At 37.9% G+C, this 24597-nt stretch overlaps 1 protein-coding gene across 1 annotated transcript; it reads left to right on the top strand.

The window, feature by feature from the left end:
- Positions 1–3702: 3702 nt before the first annotated feature.
- On the top strand, positions 3703–21743 carry LOC136857066 (transmembrane protein 230). The gene is made up of 4 exons (XM_067135437.2): positions 3703–3835; positions 10734–10843; positions 16386–16508; positions 20182–21743. The coding sequence occupies exons 2-4, from the start codon at positions 10745–10747 to the stop codon at positions 20317–20319; spliced, it is 360 nt and encodes a 119-aa protein (XP_066991538.1). The 5' UTR covers positions 3703–3835; positions 10734–10744; the 3' UTR covers positions 20320–21743.
- Positions 21744–24597: the final 2854 nt, after the last annotated feature.

The raw sequence follows: 24597 nt of genomic DNA, 5'->3' as shown, positions 1-24597 counted from the left end.
GAGAGATCATTCTTATGTGCTTGTCAGAGACTCACCAAACTGCCCCTAGCAGTATTCCTACTTATATAAAAGAATTTAAACGGAGGCACTACAAATATCAGATTTGTGAACATTTTATATGTTGCTATTCGCCGGCTTTGGTCAGCCGGGTCAGCTGTCATGAAGACTATTTTCTGTTGCCTGCAATAGATCCTGCATCATGTATGCCCACAAGGCTGCCACCCTCGTTGAAAATTAGAAAACCGCGTGATTTGAAATTGTCGTGGCATGCACACATAAACTTTTTGTCACAATTTAGCAAGACTCTAGATGAGATGCCAGAGCTTACGCACCCCCCTCCCATCCCAGCACATCAGTTACTAACCGGACATCACCAATCCAGACCAACGGTCTTTTCACTGGCTTGGTCTTGTAAATAGAGTCTTTGTAGCCTTGTTAAACACGCTATGACATCGTCCAAGCCGTGCCATCTTGTATTTCTAGCATCTGTGACATCGTCCTAGCTGCATCACATTCGCTCTTCAACCTATGTTTTGCGAAGGCTTAGGGGAAGCGTAATAGAGTTCACTAGAGCCTACACATAGCGCTGGAGAAAGTTACTCACGAAAAAAAAAATAAAATAAACAACACATTTCAGTTGTGGTCCGCTTCTGTGGTGTAGTAGTTAGCGTGATTAGCTGCCACCCACGGAGGCCCGGGTTCGATTCCCGGCTCTGCCACGAAATTTGGAAAGTGACACGAGGGCTGGAATGGGGTCCATAAAGCCTTGGGAGGTCAACTGAGTAGAGGAGGGTTCGATTCCCACCTCAGCCATCCTTGAAGTGGTTTCCCACTTCTCCTCCAGGAAAATGCAGGGATGGTACCTAACTTAAAGACGCGACCACTTCCTTCCCCCTTCTTTGTCTGTCCCAATGCTCCCACGGCTTCACAAGGCCCCTGTTCAGCATAGAAGGCGAGGCTGTCTGGGAAAGGTACTAGTCTTCCTCCCTAGTTGTATCCCCGACCCAAAGTCTCACGCTCCAGGACACTGCCCTTGAGACGGTAGAGGTGGGATCCTTCGCTGAGTCCGAGGGAAAAACCTACTCTGGAGGGTAAACAGATTAAGAAAGAAAGGAAGGAAGGAAGGAAGGAAGGAAGGAAGGAAGGAAGGAAGGAAGAAAATCAGTTGTAAATCTATATTTTCACGGGAATTGAATCAGAGTTCAAAATACCGATTTTTAATTTTCATCCACTCTGCGACAAGAGACCACCGGCGTTCTAACTCCTCGTTCAGTAATTGATTATTTACATTTTAGCAATATAAATTATTGAAAGTTCACGACTGATACAGCACTGCAACAAAACAACTTTCCACAATACGTAAATTAATATGCCTACGAATGTTACAATGAAATGCGATCGTAGTTCAGTCACAAAAAGAGATAAATGGAACAAACGAACTTACCTCCTTACAGTAAGCTTGGCAGAAGACTACCTTTCCCTCCGTAGTGAAATTGGGATCCCCTGTGATCCACCGCTTTAGCCAGTAGGACTTCGACGATTTTTCTTTGCAATTACATTTTTTTACATCACGCCGACACAGACAGTTCGTATGGGGATGACGGGATGGGAAAGGCCTAGGAGTGGGAGGGAAGCGACCGTGGCCTCAATTAAGGCACAGCCCCAGCATTTGCCTGGGAAACCATGGAAAACCATCTTCAGGGCTGCCGAAAGTGGGGCTCGAACCCACTATCTCCTGGATGCGAGCTCACAGCTGCGCGCCCCTAAGCGCACAGCCAACTCGCCCGGTGATTTTTCTTTGGGCATTGCCACCGACACACTTCTTCACAATAAATCACAACACGTTCTGAAGATAAAGCGTACGCGTACATCAGTTCACATCGAGGAGATATAAGGGTTCGACGTTGATTGGTTCTTAGAAGGTTGGAAGAAGGTTGGAGGGGTTGAAGGCTTCGAGGTAAAATTGTTCCTTGTTTCTCCTGACGGAAATTTCCCAGGAACTATTTCTGGTGACTCCCAAGAATTCCCATTTTTGTTCATGGGGTAAACAGATATTGAGAAATGAGAAGATAATACTGTCGAGCACATCAGTTACAATATAATGCACTGGAAGAAAATCGGCTTCTTTAAAATAGATTCAAAAGGCATCATATAGGCAATTATACAAACCCCTGAAATAGGCATTTATAGGCACAATCAAAACAACGAAATCTAGCTTAAAGAACCCTAAACGGATTTATATCTCAAAAGCCTACGCTTCTGAACACAGGAATAAAATAGGCAAATTCCTGTCTCTATTGATAACTTCCAACGGTATTCCGAAAAAATGCCGCAGAATGGCAGATTTACGACTCTTTCGCTTTCTACCCAACGAACAACCACGAGTTTACAGGAATACTGACGAAAACGGCATTATGTTACTTCCCTGCTAGCAAGCAGCCAGAGTCATTGCCATGGTAATCAGTAGAATCGTTGTCGGTCTGCGAAGGTGTTAATCACTCGAATCAGAGAATGAAACCCGTAGAAAATAGTAATTTCCTCCGTCATTTGAAGAGTAAGCGAAATTACGTACTGGAGATAACAAACATTATTTTCAATGATGGGGCGTTTCACAGATTTTAGAATAAATCCATAGTGTGAGAAAATATCGAATAACTCGTGTGATCTTCCTATAACCTCCAGTCTATTCCGTCATTTTACAATCCTGTGCATATCAAAACCTGCTCCTGGAAGAGTATAATCTAAATATGAAGTTTGGTCGAGATCTGTCAAGCCGTTTCGCCGTGATGGAACAGACAAACAGACAGGAAAGCTAAAAACCACTGATACGGTTTTGAGTTGACCTTAAAGCGGATAAGTATCTTAAAAATTGGCAAAATAAACGAAATTACAGACAACGGAACCCCTGATTTATCTATATAGATTGATGACATTGAGAAAAAGAACAAATGTATATTGGCGTAAAATAATAATAATAATAATAATAATAATAATAATAATAATAATAATAATAATAATAATAATAATAATAATAATAATAACAGTAATAAAATCCCCCATTGCGCAACAGTCCCGTAGGAGCATGGCCTACCAAGCGGCCGCAGCTCAGTCCGAAGGCCTGCGGATGATGAGGTGTCGTGTGGTCAGCATGACGAATCCTCTCGGCCGTTATCCTTGGCTTTCTAGACCGGGGCCACTATCTCACCGTCAGACAGCTCCTCAGTTGTAATCACGTAGGCTGAGTGGACCTCGAACCAGCCCTCAGATCCAGGTAAAAATCCCTCACCTGTCCGAGAAAGTCTTTGGTTGAAACAATAGCAGTAGACTATAAATCTCCATCCAGGTATAAACTACTTTCTCAATACCGGTACTGAACCTAGCAAAACTGCATTCAGACATTGTTCATTCTCTGTGAATTATTATTATTATTATTATTATTATTATTATTATTATTATTATTATTATTATTATTATTATTATTATTATTATTATTATTATTATTATTATAGTAGAGTAATGCTCAAGGTAAATAGGTGTGATCTATCAAGAAATAGCATTGGTCGTGAACGTTATTTCAATTAAATAACCTATTTTTTATAGCATAGTGATCGTAGGATTACATTTCGATTTCATGTTGGAATGTTGGCTATTCTGTTGATAATGTCTGATTGTATATTCAAACAGTTGTTTGCCCTGAGCCGTAAAGAATCAGGTGGAATCAGCTGTTGTTAAACTTCGCGTACAGCTAAATAATTTGTTTAACTTAAATTTTCCCCCTTAGTTTTCCTCATGCTTCTTCGTGACAGCGTAAATAGCTAGGCTATTCTAATGACAGGTAACGGTTAATGAAATGAGACATCATTTTTGTAGACATTAGTACAGTAATCTATGTGTTATGGATTTTAAATTTAAAACCTGTGTCAATACCCCTGAAATATAGAAACCGATATTTTAAACTTATCCGTCACTATTTAACAATGTAAGAAAGGCTCTATTTCTGAAATTTCTGTTGTTTTGTGTCCCTTAGTCTCACCATAGCTAGGTATGAGGTTATCATGAGTGATATGATTGTGAGAAAATAGAAATTACGAGGTTGATGCTGTTCTATTTTATATGCTAACTGCTTATGTAAAAAGAATTATTTGATGTTTGACAAGTTGGGCAGTTTCCTAATTCCGGAATACTTTTCCAGTAAGCCTGGAACAAGCAGGTACGGTTCCTACCACGCTTGGACTATAGGCTATTGTTTATACACGAGAACGTATAGAATAACATATTACTTTCAACTTGTTCCATTTCACTATTTTGAACAGTAGATTTCTGAATTCTGAAATTCAAGGCAAAGTTTTACTATCCGGTCCTCAAGATTATGGAAAAGTATAGATTCAGGTCAAGAGGTCAGGAAAAGTGGGGGGAAAAGTGAAATAAGATGCCAAAAATAATTAAATCGCACTACTGATATATATTTGGGCAGACAAGCTGGAAGTACAGTTTTGCCTAAACGAAGGTATTTTTCTTCAGAAAACAAGATCTTTCTAGGCAAATTAAGTTGGCAAACAAGGTGCAGAATGTCAGGAATATTTATTTCTAAAGACAATTTGCTTTATTGGAATGTTGTTTGAACATTGGCACCTTCTCACAAAATGTTTTAGTTAACAGTCCTGTTTATCATGTTAGTATTGTGTTTCAGTTCCTTGGCTTTAATTGATGCAATAGTTCTGTTGTAGACCTATATCATTACAAAAGCTATTATTCCTAGATAAAATTCAGGAATTATCTCATCTGTTGTTTTCTTTGTAAATTGTGATAGGTAAAGAATATCAAGGCAAAAAAAAATATACTGGTACATGATTTGTGCTTGTCATCTGATCAGTTTTGTTAGTAAAAAATTATGTTAAACTCTTATGTCCTGTGAATGGTGAATACAAGGTTCAAAATTATGTGAAACTCTAAAGTAATCATCTAAATAATGGCTACTGTGAAAATTGATGATCTTTTCCTTAAAGAGGGAGGTGCAGTAACATTTGACATGGTTGTACATTTGAGATTATTGCGTAGTTTTTATATCCAAAATTAAGTTCCCAGGAGGGAACCGTTATTTTAGTTTCAGCAATTGCATATATTGAAGTATTCAAGCTGAATGGGTATTCTAAGCCCAGTACAAAACACACTTGATTGAGAAGAGAGTCAGAGTATCATATACAATCCACACATTAAGTATGTCTGGTCGGTGGAACTGAAGCAAAACTGTCATTAGTATCCTGCACTAGTCATCGTATCTCTTACAAACCAGCACTAACAAATAGAGCTGTAACAGAAACTCTCAGGAGAATAAAGAACACTGTTAGTTAAACCAAAGTCCACATTAAGTTTTCATGACTGAGCAGATCATTATGGTATAACTCTGCATACAGGAGGCAAGTGGTTTGAATCCCACCATCAACTCTCTTGAGAATGCTTTTCTGTACTTACCCATTCTCACTTGAATGCTGGGACAGTTCCTATTTATAGGCTGATCTCTTCTCCTTTGTCCTGCAAATCACCACACATCTCCTTGTCTGAGAGAAGGTGTCACCCTCCAAGAGACCTGCTCTACCCCATCAGGGTACAGAATGAATGAGGGAAAAAAAAATATTTTTTTTAAGGTTGCTTTGTAAAGTCCATGGAAGCAAATTAGAATGGTGATGATAATAATATATGTTACATAAACATTATTATTATTATTATTATTATTATTATTATTATTATTATTATTATTATTATTAGGCATATTATTATTCCCTCATTGCAGCAGGCTTCGGCAGCTGGCACAATTCCTATCCTCGCCGCTAGATAGGGGCTTCATTCATTCCATTCATGAGCCGGTCGAATGACTGGAAACAGGCTGCGGATTTTCATTTTTTCATTATTCCCTCACAGGGGGAAGCTCTCCCCTACCTTTGTTTCTCTGGCTCTGCTGGTCTCGCCCCTTAACTGGCACTGTAAAATGTGGACAGGAAAGGTAGAGGTGACGTTACCAGTATAAGAGTGAGCCAATGGGTAGCAAGGAGAGAGAGCGATATGCTGAGAAGAATCCATAAGTTTGTTACGTAGTTGGAGGCGACGAGCTGTCACAAGTTGCTAGTTGATTAACACTGTAGAATGAGTAGAGTTATTTGTGGGGGATGAGGAAACTTGTCACTACAAAGGGAACTATAATTCTGTTTTCAATGATTGCTTGTATTAAGGTAGCCTATTCAGCTCTTTAAGCCTTTTAAATTGTGAAATTACAAACATTTTGCCCCAATGTGTCAGAGGGTTCATCAGCTGGAATATCACACCTTCTCAAGAAGCTCGCAGCAGCTAGTACGTCACTGAGACACCACTGCAATCCTCCTTTGTTGGACAAAGTAGTGACAGTGCACCAGGGAATATATATAACAAGATACCAGTGCTTTGTTTTGGTTTTAAAGAGACAGTTATCATTAAAAGTTTTATATTTTGGAGAGTTCACTGTCGGCTTAGCCTGTAAAATACACCCACAGTTCGTACGTCAAACTGTTTTGGAGGATTTATTTATTTTGGAGTCTGACACTCGTTTGAATCCCATAGAAATGGAATGTTTTAAAACCCTGTCTTGTTGAACATCTAGGATGTAGAAGTGACCAATTTGTAAAATGATGACTTTGTATATTGAACAGTGTAGGAGAGGTAGAGTGATTTAAAATATTTCTTATTTTAAATCTAGGATGTAGAAGACCATCATTCATGTAAAAAATTTAATTTGTGCGTAAAACGGTTTCAAAAGAATAAATATTGTGGCTTTCAAAGTCTCTTGCTCTCTCAAGTGTTCAGGCCAGATATTGGTTTGCAGCAGCTTTCCAGTCAGCTCTGTTTCCTGCCTTCCTCTTGAGTTCAGCATAGCTTACATATTTAACGTCTCTCATTAAGTTAACTACTGAATATAGTGTATACTGGGTCTTCGTCGGTATCTCTTCCTTTCAATCATTCCTTCTAATATCAATTTATGCAGGCTGCGATGTCTTAGTGATATGCTCTATTAAATTTGCCCTTCTATATAGTTTTTATGCTCCTTCAAATATCATTTTCCCCCTACCTTCTTATACAGTTCTTCATTTGTTATCCTATCTTTCCAGCTGATCTTTAACATTCTTCTATAGCACCACTGTTCGAATGCGGTTAATCTCTTCTTTTCCTCTTTTCCTGTTGTCCAGGTTTCACATCCATAGAGGGCAACACTCCACACATCTGTTTTTAACTATCTTATCCTTGTAACCCAACTAATGCTATTTGTGGTAAAGAGGTTTTATTTTTTTATTAAATGCAATTTTTGCTTGACTGATTCTACTTTTTATTTCCTTCTTACTTCTACCATCTTTTGTAACCTTGGTTCCCAGGTTATTAAATTCTCTCATGTCATCTAAAAGTTTCCTCTTTCATTGTGATTTTTACTTTTCAGTAGTCTTTTCTGTCATATCATCACTTTAGTTTTAGAAAATTATTGATCTTCAAATTATATTCGTCTCCCATGATTTTTTCCTTCTTTTCTAGCATTTATTCAAGATCTTTTTTCACTCTGCGACTATTGCAATGTCATCTGCATACTGACTCATATCTATTGTTCCTCTATTTACTGGTACCTGTACCCCCACATTTATTTCTTCCCTGGCCCTGTACAATGGATCTTCAATGTAAGCATTAAAAATTATGGGAGACAGCACATCCCTGTCTCACCTCTTTCTTTACTGCTGTTTCCTCTTGCTCATTTCCAATTTTGATTACTGCAGTTCCAGTTTTATACATGTTCCAGATAAGTCTCTTTTGTTTATACCGGATTCCTATGCTTCTATCTATGTTCACAAAACTTACGTAAAAAAAAGTTTTTTGTCCTTTTCTATTCTTTCTAGTATTAGTCTCAATGCTAAAAGTGCTTCTTGTGTTCCTTTGCCTTTTCTAAAACCAAATTGGTCTTCAATTATAAATTCTTCTACTTGCCTTTCTATACATCAAACTTATTGTGCAATATTGCTCACACTTCTTAGCTTCTGCTTTCTTGGTATTAGAACTATTACATTTTTCTCAAAATCGGATGATAATTCCCCCTTCTCATGGATGACTGTGACCAGTTTGAAAAGTCATTCCTTCATACGTGGTCCACTTATCTTTAAGATTTCTGTTTTCAGGTTATCAATACCTAGTCTTCTTTAATACTAGGTCAGTTCGGGAGATAGTGGGTTCGAACCCCACCGTCGGCAGCGCTGAACATAGTTTTCTGTGATTTCCAATTTTCACACCAGGCAAATGCTGCAACTGTACCTTAATTAAGACCACTGCCACTTCCTTCCTACTCCTAGCCCTTTTCTATCCCATCTTCACCATAAGACTTACCTATGTCGGTGCAACGTAAAACCACTTGTAAAAAGAAATACTACATCAAATTCTTCTTTCATTATACTGCAAGTAAGGTTTTTCTTCCACTTCATCCTCTCTCTCCAGGACTCTGTTTTCTTTCATTTTATCTTTGTACAGATTTTCTATGTATTTGCAACTTCTCTATAGTCATGAAGTTGCCTTGAAATCACTTATTCCACAAGTCAGCCTCCATCTAAACAGCTTAGGGAAGAAATATTGTGAAGCATATGATCTTTGACACCTAGGACATAAAAGAACTACCTTCTTGTAAAATTACAACTTTGTATGTCAAACGGTTTTTGAGGGATGAATAATTTGTTTTATGTAATTCCGTAGCATTGAAATATTTTAAAATGTTTCCTATTTCACACCTAGGATTTTAAATATATACCACCATTTGGAATTTTGTCTTTGTATATTAAGTTACAAGGTTTTGGAGGAATGAATCCTTTTGTTTTCAGATCTTAACCGTCAGTTACCTCCCTAAGGGGTTAATTCCTTTTTTGGACCTGCTGTTATTATTTAACACCTAAGATATCATTTGAAATTTTAACATTGTTAAGTCAAATGGTTTCAGAAAATTGAATATTTCTGTCATCAGCCTCCCCCCCCCCCCAGTCAAAACCCCCTTAGGTGTGTGCTGTTTTAATTTTTTTTTAAATGTTTTTATTTAAAATCTAATACTTAGAGCAGCAATCATCATGTGAAATTTCAACCTAGTATGTCGAACAGTTTCATAGAAATTAATATTTTTATCATCACACCTCATCGCCCATTCAAAAAAAACCTAGGGGTGTATTGTTTTAAGAACACTTCTTATTTAAAATCTACGGCATATAGGAGCAACCATCATGTGAAATTTCAACCTTGCGTTGATTGACAATCACTCAGGATGTTGGCTTTTATATACACTGCTGTGCAAAACTTAAGGACAAGATAGATAAAGCAACATATCAACTACTTGGTGTAAATGAATGAAAGTGCAGTAACATGTTGTCAGAGGTCTCCCACACGTGCATAGAAATCTGGTGTGAGGTTAGCGAGACTATAGCACCAAATAGGTCTGGCTCCACAAAATGAGGCAGTTGAAGGAACGGGACAAGACAGTGCAAGTGAATCAGCGAGCTGTTATGGTGCACTGTGGTGGTGTTATTCATTACAACATGGCCTGGAGACAACATTTGGATGACTTCCCACGGGGAAGAATGATCGGGAAACTAGAAGGAGGACGAAGTGTGTGACGGGTGTTCCCGAGGAATTTGGTATTGCTCACAGCATTGTTTCACATACATGCAGAGCATTCCAAACCACAGTTAAGTACAGCAGCAGATGACTGCTACATTATGCAACAGGCAGGAAGAGAATCACGTCAAACAGCGGGTGCAATAGCAACCATATTTAACAGGACTGCAAGGCATCCAATCTCGCTCCGCAGTGGCACAGCGACTGTATGGGGGTGATCTGTCTGTCTGCCCGATGACCATTATGTTGTGTTCCGTTGACACCCGCACTTTGACGGCAACTTTTGCGATGGTGCCAAGAGCGTCGGGTCTGGACCGATGAGGAGTGGGGTTGCGTGCTCTCAGATGAGAGCAGATTTGGTCTGAGTAGTGATTCTAAACGTACCCTCATCTGGCGAGAGGTGGGAACACGTAATGCACCCAGGAACATTGTCGAACATAGGTGTACCGTCCTCCAAATCTTCGAATGGGGTACACTCACCGGTCAACGTTATTGTGACAGTATACTCCTTCCCCATGTGTGTATTTTCAGAGGTGTATTCGGCCCTGACTTCATTTTTATGGATGACAATGCACAACTGCATCGAACAGTGCAGGTGGAGGGGCTTTTGGGACGAGAGGATATTCGGCGAGTGGACGGCCTGCCCGTTCCCCTGACTCAAATCCCATCGAGCACATGTGGGACATGTTGGGTAGACGTATTGCAGAACGTCCACATGCACCAACGACCATCCAGCAGTTGTCAACTGCGCTGGTAGAGGAATGGAATGCCCTACCTCAAGAACTGCTTGCCAATCTTGTGGCCTTGCTTTCTGACCCCAACTTGGCAGGTTCAATCCTGGCTCAGCCTGGTGGTATTTCAAGGTGCTCAAATACGTCAGCCCCGTGTTGGTAGATTTACTACTGGCACATAAAAGAACTCCTGTGGGACTAAATGGTTGTTTGGTACAATAATCCTTGAAAGTGAAGAGTTGCCCAATACTGGAATTTGCTGCTCCACTGAAATATTCATCATTTAAGTTTTATGCTTAGTGATCCAAAGCTGTATGATACCTAGGTCTACTATTCATTTTGTTGCAGCGTGATTGACAATGTCTAGGAGGAGAGTGACTACATTCAACAATATTAACTACCAAAAGCTTTCTAACGAAGATCGGGAGTCCAGGGACAGTGAGTTCACTGATGCTCAGGTAAAGTATCCCTCTTTAGTATGTTTTTAGGTTGTTTGATATATTAGCATTTGAATTTGGAGCTAATATGTATCTTGGAAGAAAAATGTACAAAGTGTTCCCCCCACTATAAAATGCAATAGACCTATATTGCAGGTGAACATGCATCCACTATTAGACAATTAGCCTATGTAAGATGTGTGATACAGGGAGAGTCAGCAAAAAGTTCCCCACTCTTAGAGCCGGTGCTGCTGCGCAGGTAGACTGGGGAAATGCTTTGTTTGTTCCCGAGTGGTAGGAATAGAGTGCGCAATCAGGCAGCGCAGGAAGTAAGATTAGCGGTAAGCGTACAAAATAAATGTTTAGTTTACGAGTGGAATTTTTTTGAGAGCACGTTATTAGTGTTGCAATCCTGCACTTTTTGTTGAATGTTATTTGTGTTAGCTATCAGGATGGTGACACATAGTTTTGACAAAGGACATTTCTAGTTGAGACATTTCTCCGAAAGATGAAGTTGTGACAAAACCGATTGCATATTTCTACACATTCTTTTTCTTGCCGTTTCCTGAGCAACAGTGTTATGTATTGTTTTGAAGGCATTGCAGTGTTACGGAAATTATGTAGAAAATTGCAAACGGTTCTGCTATTTGATTTCTTAGGAGAAAGTCTCAATTAAAAATGTCCATTGTCCAATTACGTCACCGTACTGGTAAAACAAATAATGCTCAACAGTGGTGAAGAGATGCAACACAAATAATGCTAATAATGTGCATTCAACAAGAACTTCACTCATAAACTGAACGTTCTTTCCATACACTTACTGTTAAACATGCTCGCTCTGCTGCCTATTTGTACACTTTATCCCCACCACTTGGGAACAAAGCAAGCATTTCCTCAGTCCACCTCCATGCCAGCACTAGCTAAAGTGTAGGTAATGTTTTGTTGCCTCTTCCTGTACAATTAGCATGCAGTGTATGTGAAATTTGAAGGTGTAGTTTCAGAGGCGGTCCTTGGGACGTTATCGACAGGTGAATAGTATTGTTGGCCTGATATCTATTGTTGCTCTGAGTTCAGAGACTAGGTTCTACTCTACACATTGATTTCTAGCAATATGGATATCTAATTAACGCAGAAGCTCATCAGCATCAAGTGTGGAATCATAAGTAATCCGGAGTTCTTTAGGGTCCACTCCCAAAAATGGCATATTTCATCAGGTCTTGATCTTGATACCTTAAACTTTCATTTCACATGCGCCCAGCATAAAACCACTACATGTGCATAGACTGACAGTCAACAACTGTTTGTATGCTCCCTTTCTTTTCATTTCTCTTTTTTATCTGTCTATTTTACATAGTAATTACTTTCTTTTGACTTCAGTTATATTCCTAAATCAGTACATAAACTATATTTATGGGAACATTTGCATATTTTAGGATATATTCAACATTTTCTTACATGCAAATACCAGGACTTAGCTAAACCAAATCTAAATCAACACAATAATGAATCTAAACTCTAAACAAGGTATCTCAATTGAAGTGCAAAATCTAATAAAAGCTTAGAAGTAATAACAGTAAACAAAAATAATTGTGAAAAAACACACAATATGAACATGTTCTTGATAAATGAATATAACTGTGAAACCCATTCCTGACTGGTTCAATCACCATAAATTTTAAAAGTGGGTATTCCTGATTCCGGCTTTACTTCTCACTGTCTTACTCCATGTCGATCATAATTTGTGTTCTGTTGCAGCAGTCAATGCACAAGTGTGTGGCAGCGTGTTCTAGGCAAATGTACACTTGCCGACACAGACAGTGATCATCCCCTGGAAGTTACATAGTTGCACATTTGGTGGGGAGATAGGACAAGCAACATGGCCTTGCCGAGTTACATTCCATTTTGTTGCCGTTATATGGCCACAGGACATGGCTTGTTACATCTCTTGGCCTGGAGCGTAATACCATCTGTTTAGTGGCCACATTAGTTGTAATGTAATGTATGCGCTATATTTTGTCCAGCGGTCGCATTATAGTTTTCTGAAGTGCCTCTAAACGTGCAGGTTCTATTAGACAAGGCAGTAGCCATGCATGCTAAATCAGGAGTTATGCTGCTTGCCTCTGAAGTCAAGAGTTCAAGTCTCAGTAGGGTTAAATATTTTCATTCCTACACTGACTTATATGACGAGTCACATAACTTCCTTTGTTTTATCATGCCATTATTGACAGTGAGTGGGCTTATTTGCGGCCCTAAAAAGGGCTATGGGGTGGTCAACCACGCACCACCGTGTGGTGGTGGCCATGTAATCGATAAGAGCAAAAGCATACGTCTTCTCTTTGCCTGCTACATCATCCAGGCTGCATAGGCAATATCCCAGAGAGTGTCATTCGTATTTGGCAGAGGATCGGGCCAGGTCTCCACCATTACTCTCTTTATCTTGGCCCTCACATTCTCAATGGGATTCCTGTCTGCCCTACAAGGAGGCCGGTCGATAATCTTGTCCTGACCCTGCCTTGTAAACCATTTCTGAACTGATCAGGACATGTGGGTTGGAGATGAGTCTTGCTGATATGGTATAACACTGGTGGGATGAAGCATTCACATGAAAGGGATCATAATAATCTCTAATATGTGCACATATTACCCGGTGGTGAGACGTTGCTCGATTCTGTGGAACATTCCTATCCCTTTATAGCTCATCCAACCCCAGCATGCAACAGGTACACAGCCAGAGCGCCAATGTGTGGCCATATATGCTGTATTGTGCCAGGTACAAAAAGGTTGAAACATGCGTTGTTGTGTTCGCCGAGGAAAATTTGCCCGTCAGAGGATATGATATTCGACCAATCATGTAGTGTGTTATCCCCAGCAAATGCAAAGCAGTACACCCTCTGGTCATCAGTGAGCTTTAGTTTCTTAGCCGCTCACCGAGATTGTAACCCTGCCTCATTCAGGCATCTCAAGACTGTCCTCGAGCTGCCAGGTAATCACTTGGCCTGGTGTAGCTGCATGGTGCCCATGAATGAGGTCAAATGGGCCTCAGTGATCGTCTTGTTCCTGGTTCAAGACCCACCATGAACCCAAGCCAGTATGTTGACTTACGTCTCCCAATTCTCAAAAATGTCTTATCCAGTATGTTGCTGTCCTCTTTGGGATGTCGCCCAGCCTCTGTTGTGGTGAGATTTCCTTGTTTAACAAGAGCAACTACCTGCTCACAGGTGTGAGGGCCTTAATGTGCCACAGTTGCTGGTAGAATGATCTACCTGTATGTAATTAATGCAGTGGCATCCTGCAATCTGATTGGTTTGCCAACTTTTGCTGCTGGCAGATTTGAACCACCCACCTTCCCACTGTAAACTTTAGTGCATACCCACTGGGCTATGGCACATCAGTGAACAAGTACACATAACACACTTATTAGTCTACCTGCTACCAAATACAGTAGAGACAATACACGACACTTACGGATTTCGCCTTGCTAAAATGGGAGACAATTCGACGGTGGCGCTCCTAGTGACTTGACCTGAACAAATCGTGCTAAATTCAAATATCAATGGAAATGTATATACGGAAATGGATAAATAAATTACGTCTAGAAAGACAGTGGTATTGAGATATTAACTTCGAAGTTGCTAAAGCAATTCTGGATAAATGAATGAAGAATTATTTAAAAGGTTATTATTCAAAGACTGAAATTAGACATATAAACAAGGTGTGAAATGGCTTGATCTTTCATTTATGCATTACTTTTTTAGCTTTAGCATACCTGCCTGAAATCGTACTGTTGGATTTGTCTTTTTTCCTCATTTAAAAACAATGTATCTTCACATTAAGACATTTGTCAATAAAAATATCGGCACATTCCTTACACATATGATGCAATGAATTAACATTTAATAGCTGGACAATTTTCCTCTTAACATGAAGCCTACTAACAGAAAGAAAATCTATAAAATCCCGGCTTTAATCTGAGAAGAGGGATAAAAGAAAGAAAAGTTTGAAAATGTTGTTGATAGCGATGCTTTGAGGAATATTTACGTACAATTAGAGTAAAAATGTAACATACCCTTGGCTGTATAGTCGAGGATTTTTAAAGTCGCTGGCCTGGAAATGATCTGAACAGATCTTATAATTCTTATACAAGCGTAACGTCCCTTCTTTCTTGTACACTTTATCCAAATTGCTTCTGTGACATTTCAAAACCCACAGATCACACCTACAACAACACATCGGTATTGAAGGTTAACTGCTGCACTATACAATAAAATATGCGTATTATATTTTAAGCCCGTTAAAACATGGGTCGAGCAGGTCAGAAGATTATGAAGTACTATAAAAATCTCTGTCACTGGAAGAATATATATGCAAAACACAATATTACTTACATGTTCTTGTCACGAGGGAACCTGAAGAACGAGCGCGCATTTTTCTCTACTTCGTAATTACTGCAGCCAAACACAGCACATACCTTTCCCCTCATGTTGAGAGGAGATATCAAGGAATGACACACGCTACTATTTAATTATGTCAACTCACTGAAAACGCAAAAATAACACCAAAAACTTCACACAAAAATACACGTGCTCTTATGACAGAATCAGTACCGTTCAGGTCTATCCGCTAGAGTGAGCTCCAATAGCTGTCCCTCGATATCTCGCTCAGTGTCGTGTATTGTCTCTACTGTATTTGCTGCTACCTACCACCTCAATAGTATTTAAAGCTGTTTACTGGAAACGGTGCTATCTAATTGCTTCCTACACCAGTTAATACTCCAATTATGATGGCAACTTCTGTATGTGTAGTATTTCACTGCCTCTGAGTATTAAACTACAAACCACAACATCATGCTGCACGTGACAATGTTTGTCACTGAATAGGTGGACTTAGGATTTTTCAGCACGCTTATTTTCTGTGTTGGCAAGTGTACTTTCACAGTCTTTGGACTGTAACCTTGTTAGTTCTTCCAATCACAGAAATTGCATCGTCCTTGTGTCGTTTCTACTTTTGGCCTTCTTACAGGCCCTACATGAGGAAGTCCCAAGATTTCTTGAAAATGAAGCTTGATTGTAGTTGAAATGTGCTTAAGTTGAACCTTTGATTTCCAGTAGTCAAAAAAGAGGTGCTTTCTTTGTGACTGTATTGTCTTTGAAAATTACAGTATATAGCCATTTACAACAGTAATATTTAGGAAAGAAAAGAACACAACCAAAGTTCATTGTTGTGATGTTCTTGCCATAGAGTACAATGCATTTCATCTGATCCACCTTATCAACCCCTGACTTTGTATCTTTATAGAAGGATCAAAACTTCAATGACTACCATCTGAATTGTCATCAATAGAAACGTCCTCATTTAAAGTGTCTCTTCTTGACTTGTTCGACACAAGGGTTATATTTTTTCTAAAAGTAAATATGCTTGATATTATTATTATTATTATTATTATTATTATTATTATTATTATTATTATTATTATTATTATTATTATTATTATTATTATTAGCAATATATTGATAATATAAAGAAGTAGTATGAATAATTCAATACATATTTTCTTGCTGTGCAGTTCGAAAGTCCACCTTCGGAGATCCCATGGAAGGCCCTGATATTAGCTTTCCTTCTCTGTGTTGGAGGAACCGTTTTACTTGTGATGGGAAGCCTGTTGGTCAGTGGATATTTTGGAGTTAAAGTAAGTATAATTCATTGTTGACCATTTGGTGAAAAGGAATTGCATTCTTTATAATGTTTTTATGAACTTTGAAATATGTGAGTATTATAGGTGTTTTTTTAAATAACTGTTTGAATTTAGTGAGAGGAGGTTGAATGTAATGAGAGAAACCTGTGTGTCTAATGTATTCTAGCACTATAAGATGTCATATGATTCTGTGTTTTTATCCCTATTTCTTAGGATATGAATGTCACTTTGTACTTACTCTGTTGTTTTAGAAATACCCAGTACCATAGCTTTACTTGTTGACAACTTTCTCCAGTACTGTATTTCATTCAGTTTTACCAAGAGTTCAGTTGAGGATAATTATAATTGAATGTTTTTAGACTGAGGGGATTCCTGAAGTGTTTGATAATATATCCTTGTTCCATTTTGAAGTACAGTTTTGTAGTATAATGTTATGCAGAGTGCATTCTCTTTAACTGACGCTTTATTACACACCCCTAATTTTTTGACTGATATTTGCTTGCAAGGATGATCACTATTTTACGGTCTGGTCTCTCTCTCTCTCTCTCTCTCATGTTGAGCTTCTAATATGGAGGTTGTACAGGCGTGGTTTTTTTTGTTCTTCCTCACTGTTCATTTTTCCTGGAAAAGAAACTTGTACGGAAATTACTGTAGCTTTTATCATATCCTTGAAAACAGACTTGTCTTCTCTAGATGCCTCTTGTTCTGTTGTACGAGCCACAGAATGACCTTTCCATAGCAGCTAAGCATCCATATGTTTGGTAGATTTGAACTATGTAAGAGGAGATAAGATTCTATTTTCCAGGTGAACATAATTGCACAAATTGTGTGTTAAAACAAAGATAACCTTGAAAGTTCCACAAAAATGTCAGTTGGCTTTTGGGATTTTCTGACCAATATTTGTGATCTAAAACCTTGGCACACTCAGAAAAAATCAGCATGATCATCTTAGCAAACACTTTCCAGCTGTTTTAAACTTTTTGAGGAAACATATGAACATATGCAACAGGGTTACTGTCTTCTTGTGCCTCCTAAAAGTATCACACTTAGACTTCATAATCTTGCTACCGTGCATAAACTGTTCAGTAACTGGTAGCCAGATTTTAGAAGCTGCTGTTCTATTGCTGTATATTCTTACATGACATACAGTAGATTACATTAAACTTGCTTTGTGGACTTTGCGTTAAGAGATAATACTGTTTTCCACGGTAATTGGGGCTTTTGTGCTGCGTCCTAGATTGGCGAGTGGCCATATTTTGCCGTCTTTACAATAGGTTTTGTCAAAGCTGTTTGTCAGACCCATTGGCAAAGCCTACATAAACTTTGTCCATAAAACTCTTCAAAACAGTTCACTCCAGTCACTCTGCTCACTGTAGGTCTACCAGCAACAGACAGTTTAAGACAATGATTAGTGCACTGTTGGAAAATAACTCATAGAAATCTTTCTTTTACATTATCAACTTCCTTACACCATTATGTACAGCAAATAACCTGCAGCCCACCAGCACCATTATAAGTCACAAGAAAATAAACATTCCCATGTTTCTGTGATGGTTAGTAGTGTGAAGTGTTGAATGTAAATGAAGATAAGTGTATAAACACAAACATCCAGTCCCTGAACAAAATAAATTAAACTTACACAGTTAAAATCCCCAGTCTGGCCAGGATTCGAACCTAGGTCCGCTAAATTGAAGGCCGGTATGTTGACCTTGCAACCAAGAAGGTTCTTATTGATATTTGTTTTGTTTGGAATTAATATTTTTCTCTTGTGCAATGTAAATATATTTTGTCTGTGATATTTTTAAATTTGATTTCCTGGGAAGTTTATGTGTAGTACAGAACACTTTGTCACTGCTTTACTGTGAGACTTTTATTTAAGAAGACTTTCTCTGATGTTATATTTTCAGCCTCAGCTTTTATTTTTTTTCTGTCTCTTTGTGAGACGTATTTTCTTTGTGTTTGTATTTTTTAAACTTAGACACCATTTCTTTTTTAATATTTCTCCAGAATCATTAATTTTGCCTATTTTACACTCTACACATATTTTAATTTCCATCTGTTATTTGACAGTGAGATTACAAACGTATTTACATACTTTAGAGCCCCATATTTCATTCTTCACCAGTTGTATAACAGAAATATATACATATATCTTTTTGTATTACTGTCCAACATTCTGGCTGTTCACGGCTAGAATTTTCATTGACTTGACCACATGTAGTTTCATGATGTTTTGAAGGATGGGAAGTGAGTTGAACAATTTTTGTTTCTTTTGTCTTCCTTTTACTTTTCACTACCTTAAAATAGCTACCATTTGATGCAGAAGGAAAATTTCATTGATTTGATTGTGATCACTTTCAAAATCAGACGTAGCCTACACCATTTACACCTGTCTCTTGAAAAGTGGATCTAGAATGGGTATTACTTTGGAAATTCAAGAGCATTCTATTTTCAGTTGCATTCCAGCCTCATACTATTACTTGATATTCAGTGTATCAATTTGTATGTGCTCAGACCTAAAAATTCATTTTACTTTCCATCAGAAAATCACAAATTTTATGGATGGGGAATACAAAGCACAAAGAAAAAGTGGCACTACTGCATGCTGTTGCATATCACTAGAGAAAAATAATGATTTTTATCTATGATTTAACAAAACAACATTGATTTTTGTTACTAAACAAGGAAAAATTTGAAACAAAAAATTTTCAACAGTATTTTCCAACAAAACAAACTGTAAAATATGAGGAAGTAATGTAAAGGAACAATCCCAGTTCTTTCATTTCTTTTCTGCCACTGATGTGAGCTAATTTTTGCTTGCCAGCTTCTTTAGAAGGGTGGGCATTGACACTCATTGAGGGACCATGTTAACAGATCTGCAGTCTTTGTGGGAAGTGATGGATGAGAAACACAGAAGGAGAAAAGGAGCCTTATGGGACAATGTAAGTAATGGTAAGGAACAAACAAGTGATGAATCGGGTAGAGAAAGATAGGAACTTGAGTAGGAATATATGACAGGTTAAACTCCGTAAGTCAGTGTGGGGAGAGTGAGTAACAAAAGGTGGAGACAGGGACAAACAAGGAAACACAAAGGACAGGGACAATTTCCACACCTTCATACACTGTTATGTTCACATAGATAGGTTCCCTCCTCATTGGTCCCTGCTGTTCTACATTCATTTCTTCTTAGTCTCTGGCGAGCTTGCTTCTACTTCTTAGCTTCTTCAGAAGGGTGGGTCTTGACAGATCTTAACGTTTAGTGGGTTTATACATTGTATTGATACTTTACAGACAGTTGTTACTATTGCTACTGCTCAGTGACTTGATTTTTAATTTATGTTGTGGAAAGTTTTTTGCTCATATAATTTTTATTATACTTGAATACTGTACACTATTGAAGGTTTTCGCCGTGGCTAGTAATTGTAGGGTAATTGTCTGTGGCACTATGCAGCACATCATCTGTTGCATGAAACCATTGACTTTGACATAATTATTTTCACTATGCTTTGTGGTTATGAACTCTGGAGTCTACTTGATTACTTGCAGGGATATTCTTGGCATGTAGAATGAAATGTAATGTACATTAATAGACGACAAGATTAGCAGCGAGTTAGCCTGGTACTCCACAAGGACAGTGCCCTAATATAGATTGTTTTGTTTGTCACAGTATTCAGACCGGACGTGGCCTCTCATAATCATGGGTATGATTATGTTCCTCCCTGGAGCGTATCATGTGCGCATTGCCTACTGCGCCTACCGTCAGTATCCTGGGTACTCGTTTGATGACATCCCGGAGTTCAGTTAGGCTGCCTTCTGCATACCCCACTGTGATTTTTAACTGCTGTTGATGTTTTAATCTTTTCATCTTTGAATATCATCGTAGGGGATCGTTTTAATTGGAGAAGAGTTCATTTTTTATGAATTCTTGCATATCTACCTTAAACGTGGAGAACTTTTAGCTCTCATTTCATTTTTGTGTAAGTGATGCTACAGCTGCCTTTCAGTATTTAAAGAACTTCAATATTATACTTGAGGGAATGGTATTCGCCTTTCTGGTTCATGATTTGGTGGCCTTTCATCACTGTTATCTCTTGGATGTAGTTTCACTCAGTATGATTTTATGAAATTTGTACTGGGAAAACTGGAATACTTTGCCATTTTTTACTGATCATTGATTCACAACCATGTTCATCTTTTAAAACATTGTCTTTGGCAGTGTTCTTGTATAGTACTTACTCTTCAGGATTGCCATGATCCCTTTTAAAATGTACTAATCCACAGAAAATTCTTGCTAATTATATAGTCCAGTATATAACGATCACAAGAAGTAGCTCCCTCTGTGTATCTGTGGTAAAATGACTGCATCCTAATCCCAAGATTCAAACCTGGCAGAGGTAGTTACATTTTTGAAGGGTAAAAAGATGGCCATTCAGCCATCATATGATGACACATTCAGTGTTTACCTGGCAAAATTAATTAAAAATCAGCAATAGGCAATCCAAGGGAGTTCTGATGTTTTTGCCATCTGCTAGATTAGAATGGAACATTGAAATTGACATGCAGCCAACTTAAATGGCATGAAAAGAAAATACCTATTCAAGATAGCTGAGGCTGTGTTATTAGAAGTGTTGTATTATGTAAGTTTGACAGATATGTCTCTTTCTCAGAGCACTTTTTATTCACATCAGCAGCAGCCTTCACGGCTGCACAGAAAAATACATAAGTTTCAAGTAAATGGGTTTGATGACTTGAGATGTTCATAGCCTGTAGAGGAAGCTATAATGTACAGAAGCACTACAACTTGGAGGAAATACCAGGAAAAACTATAAACCAAGGCTGCTATCACAAGGTGAGCTGGAAAGTGATCTAAACCATTTGGACATTGTAAGAGATCAGAAGAGAGAAGCACATGATGATGATTATCTTTTCTCATGGCTAAGATTACGAAAGAAGTTTTATGTACACCCAGGTCAATTTAATGTTATTCTCAACTTCAAGTCCCACTGTGTATTCCCGAAAGAATTCTGCTGCATCAAAAAATGTGCATTTCTTTAACTGTTTATTAAACAACAAAATTCTCTCTGTGTACATTCTTTACTCTGTAATCTCCATTTTCAAATATATTCTGTACCATATGAGCTCACATTTTATATTTTTCTTGCCTTCTCTTTTTCTAAAGAGGTTTTGACCTTTTTTTTTTTTTTTTCTAATTGAAATTTCTGTGTCTGTGTGTGTGCTAACAAATTCTTCTTGTTTTTAAGATGTGCTAGAAATTTGTATTCGGGAGTTTCACATACAAACTTTCCATGTGTTCCTGGAATATTTTACTTATGTTAATATTCATCATCTGTATTATTTTTGTAATTGTGCATAACTGCATTTCTCCAAATGCTAAAATATTTGGCCTGGAATGTCATTGGTGACTTTTGGGACATTATGCTCTTCTCCTCTCCATGAGACTCGAGAATAGGAGTCCCTTGTCTGGGTCTCTCAGTCTGGTGATATTTGAAGGTGCTCAGATAAGCCAGCCTCTTGTCAGTAGATTTATTGGCATGTTTAAGAACTCCTCTGGGACAAACTTCCGTAACTTTTTCCTCTCCGAAAGCCGCAAATGTAGTTAATGGGATGTAAAACCATTAACATTATTGTGTCTGTCAATACTTGTTCTCCTTCAGAACCAGAGCAATGTTAGAATATCCAAGATCTTGTACGTATAACTAAAATTTTGTGGCCCTTTAGTTCCTTTCCTTTTTCTTGAGTAACACTTTAATTTTATGAGGTCACAAGATTTTCTTTGATGGGTTGGGCACTTAATCTAATCTACAGCATGTATTCCTTCTTAATGTTAGGTAATTAGAAAGCATAATTCTCTATGGTGCATACAGGGTAATTATAGATGGGCTATAGGCTTATCTGTAATGGCTCACAGTTGGTGATTGGGAAGTGGTGACCCTGTAGCTATGATCAGGCTTGTTTTTCTCATTTCTTTTTTTCTGTTATGTACAGTAACTTAATTTGGTTTGATTTTTAAATTATTATTCTTTACTTGTAAGGTCATGGATATTTAATGTATATAATTAGCAATGGTTTCAGATGCCAGAGGGCAAGTCTGAACAGTGTACAACCACCTTACATTACTTACTGTCATTCACTTTACGAGCCGGTATCGACCTGTACAGTTTGACAGATTTTTGTAGTGAATTCTGTCTGTTTCAACAGCTATATTTTTCAAAACAAAGTTCAATGTACTTCAGTCCAAGAAGTTTTGCTTCTCAAACATATTTGCCCCCACTAAATAGGAACCATACCTAACTACTATACAGAGATTTCTACTGGCTTTCCAAAAATTACTGGACTATTTGTTCATTATGTTAGTGTTGCTTATCATGATGATGCAAAGGACATCAATCTAGAATGTAGTTTGGTATTAATATCCTAACTGTACTCCAGGAGTTTCTGACTACAGTTCTTTGATCTGCTCAGATCAGCTTCAACTTTACCAGTTCTGAAAGCCACATTGCAATAAGAATGATAATTTTAAAAAAATAGTGGAAAGTAAATGTGGAGTTTTTGCTTTATCTGGATGTGTCTCTCTCTTTAGCAGACTGACATAATCTCTGATGTATTAGTGAAAATGAAGATTCTGTGGTCAAGAATTAGACTGACAAAATCTCTGATTTACCATTAGAAATTGAAGATTCTGTGTTCTGAGAGAGAGTGGGCATTTTTTGTTGTGCATAAAATACTGAAATATTCAGATTTTCCTTATAAAAAATTACAGATTGCTTAGAATTGACCAGACAAATTCATCGGAATGTGAATGCTTGTTTGAAATAAATATATATACTGTATTGACTTCAAAAAGTTTCCAGAATTTGTTAATAACACAAAAATAAAACAGTCTACATTCATTTAGATAATACTCTTTCAAAACTGTTCTCTTCCACAGTGACACACTTCTTCGAATGCATGTAAAATGTTTTGAAGCATTGTTGGAAACCAGTTTGTGAAACCACTTTCAGTACTTTTGTTGCATTTGGAGTGACTTCTTCAGTGGTTGTGAATTGTATTTGATACTTGCACAACCTTCCCAAAAAACATTTATTCCAGGCATAAACTTGCATTTTTTTCATTGCTGCTTCACCGGAAGCTTCTTCAAGCACTGTTATGATGTTTTTGAAGGAGATTTGTGTAACCAAACACAAAATTTGATATTTGCACGCTGCTCTGTAACCGACATTCTCAAATGTGACGAAGGAATAAGAAAATTGCCTCACAGAAGCAACTATGGTCATGAACATGACATTTGTTTGGAAGTTGCATCATGAGTGCTGCCAACAACTAATGCAATAATATCCCAAATGTTGTTCTACATTTTAGTGAGAGAAAATAAAATAAAATTGGGAATCTTTTTGATCCTAGTAATGCAGTACATACATACATACATACATACATACATACATACATACATACATACATACATACATACATACATACATACATACATACATACATACATACATAGAAGTAGAGGGAGGGGAATAACACATAGGCTTCTTGTCCATGATATGAATATTTGCCATCTGTAGTCTGGCAGCTGGATTGTTCACTGTATTAACACTTCCACGTGCAATAGTACGAGCACATCCATAAGCCAGTGAACTTGCTGTTATAGTCATCACTTGGCAGCAAGTTCGAGTGTTTCACAGAGTATCTGCGATATTCTTTTGATTATAATGAGTGCAGACTTAAATATTGACAGTGAACTATTAATTATGCTTGTTGAGGAAAGATCAGTGCTTTGGGACAAGACATCAAAGAGTACAAAGACAGGCTGCTAAATTTGCAAGCTTTGAAGGAAGTATGCTCACACTTGAAAGATTTCAAAAACTGGGAGAGAAAGAAAGAAACAAGATAGGTATGTTATTTCATCTTAAATTCTTTTGTGAAAAACTGCCAAACAAGAGGGCTACAACTGAATTGGACAAAAAAAAAAAAAAACTATCATTGATGCTTTACTTGAACAGGAACTAAGTAGAAGTATGTCCTTTTTTAAGGGAATTGCACCAACTGTAGACAAACT

The sequence above is a fragment of the Anabrus simplex genome, chromosome 1 (genome assembly GCF_040414725.1).
Source record: "Anabrus simplex isolate iqAnaSimp1 chromosome 1, ASM4041472v1, whole genome shotgun sequence".
NCBI lineage: Eukaryota > Metazoa > Arthropoda > Insecta > Orthoptera > Tettigoniidae > Anabrus > Anabrus simplex.
The sequence above is the reverse complement of the archived record's forward strand: the minus strand, read 5'-3'. Positions and strand labels throughout refer to the sequence as shown.

What these genes read in the sequence shown, in the direction of transcription:
- LOC136857066 (XM_067135437.2), top strand. Translation starts at nt 10,745, where the DNA reads ATGTCTAGGAGGAGAGTGACTACATTCAACAATATTAACTACCAAAAG. An exon ending in GTGAGTTCACTGATGCTCAG is followed by an intron (nt 10,844 to 16,385) that starts GTAAAGTATCCC and finishes CTTGCTGTGCAG; the next exon opens with TTCGAAAGTCCACCTTCGGA. An exon ending in GTGGATATTTTGGAGTTAAA is followed by an intron (nt 16,509 to 20,181) that starts GTAAGTATAATT and finishes TGTTTGTCACAG; the next exon opens with TATTCAGACCGGACGTGGCC.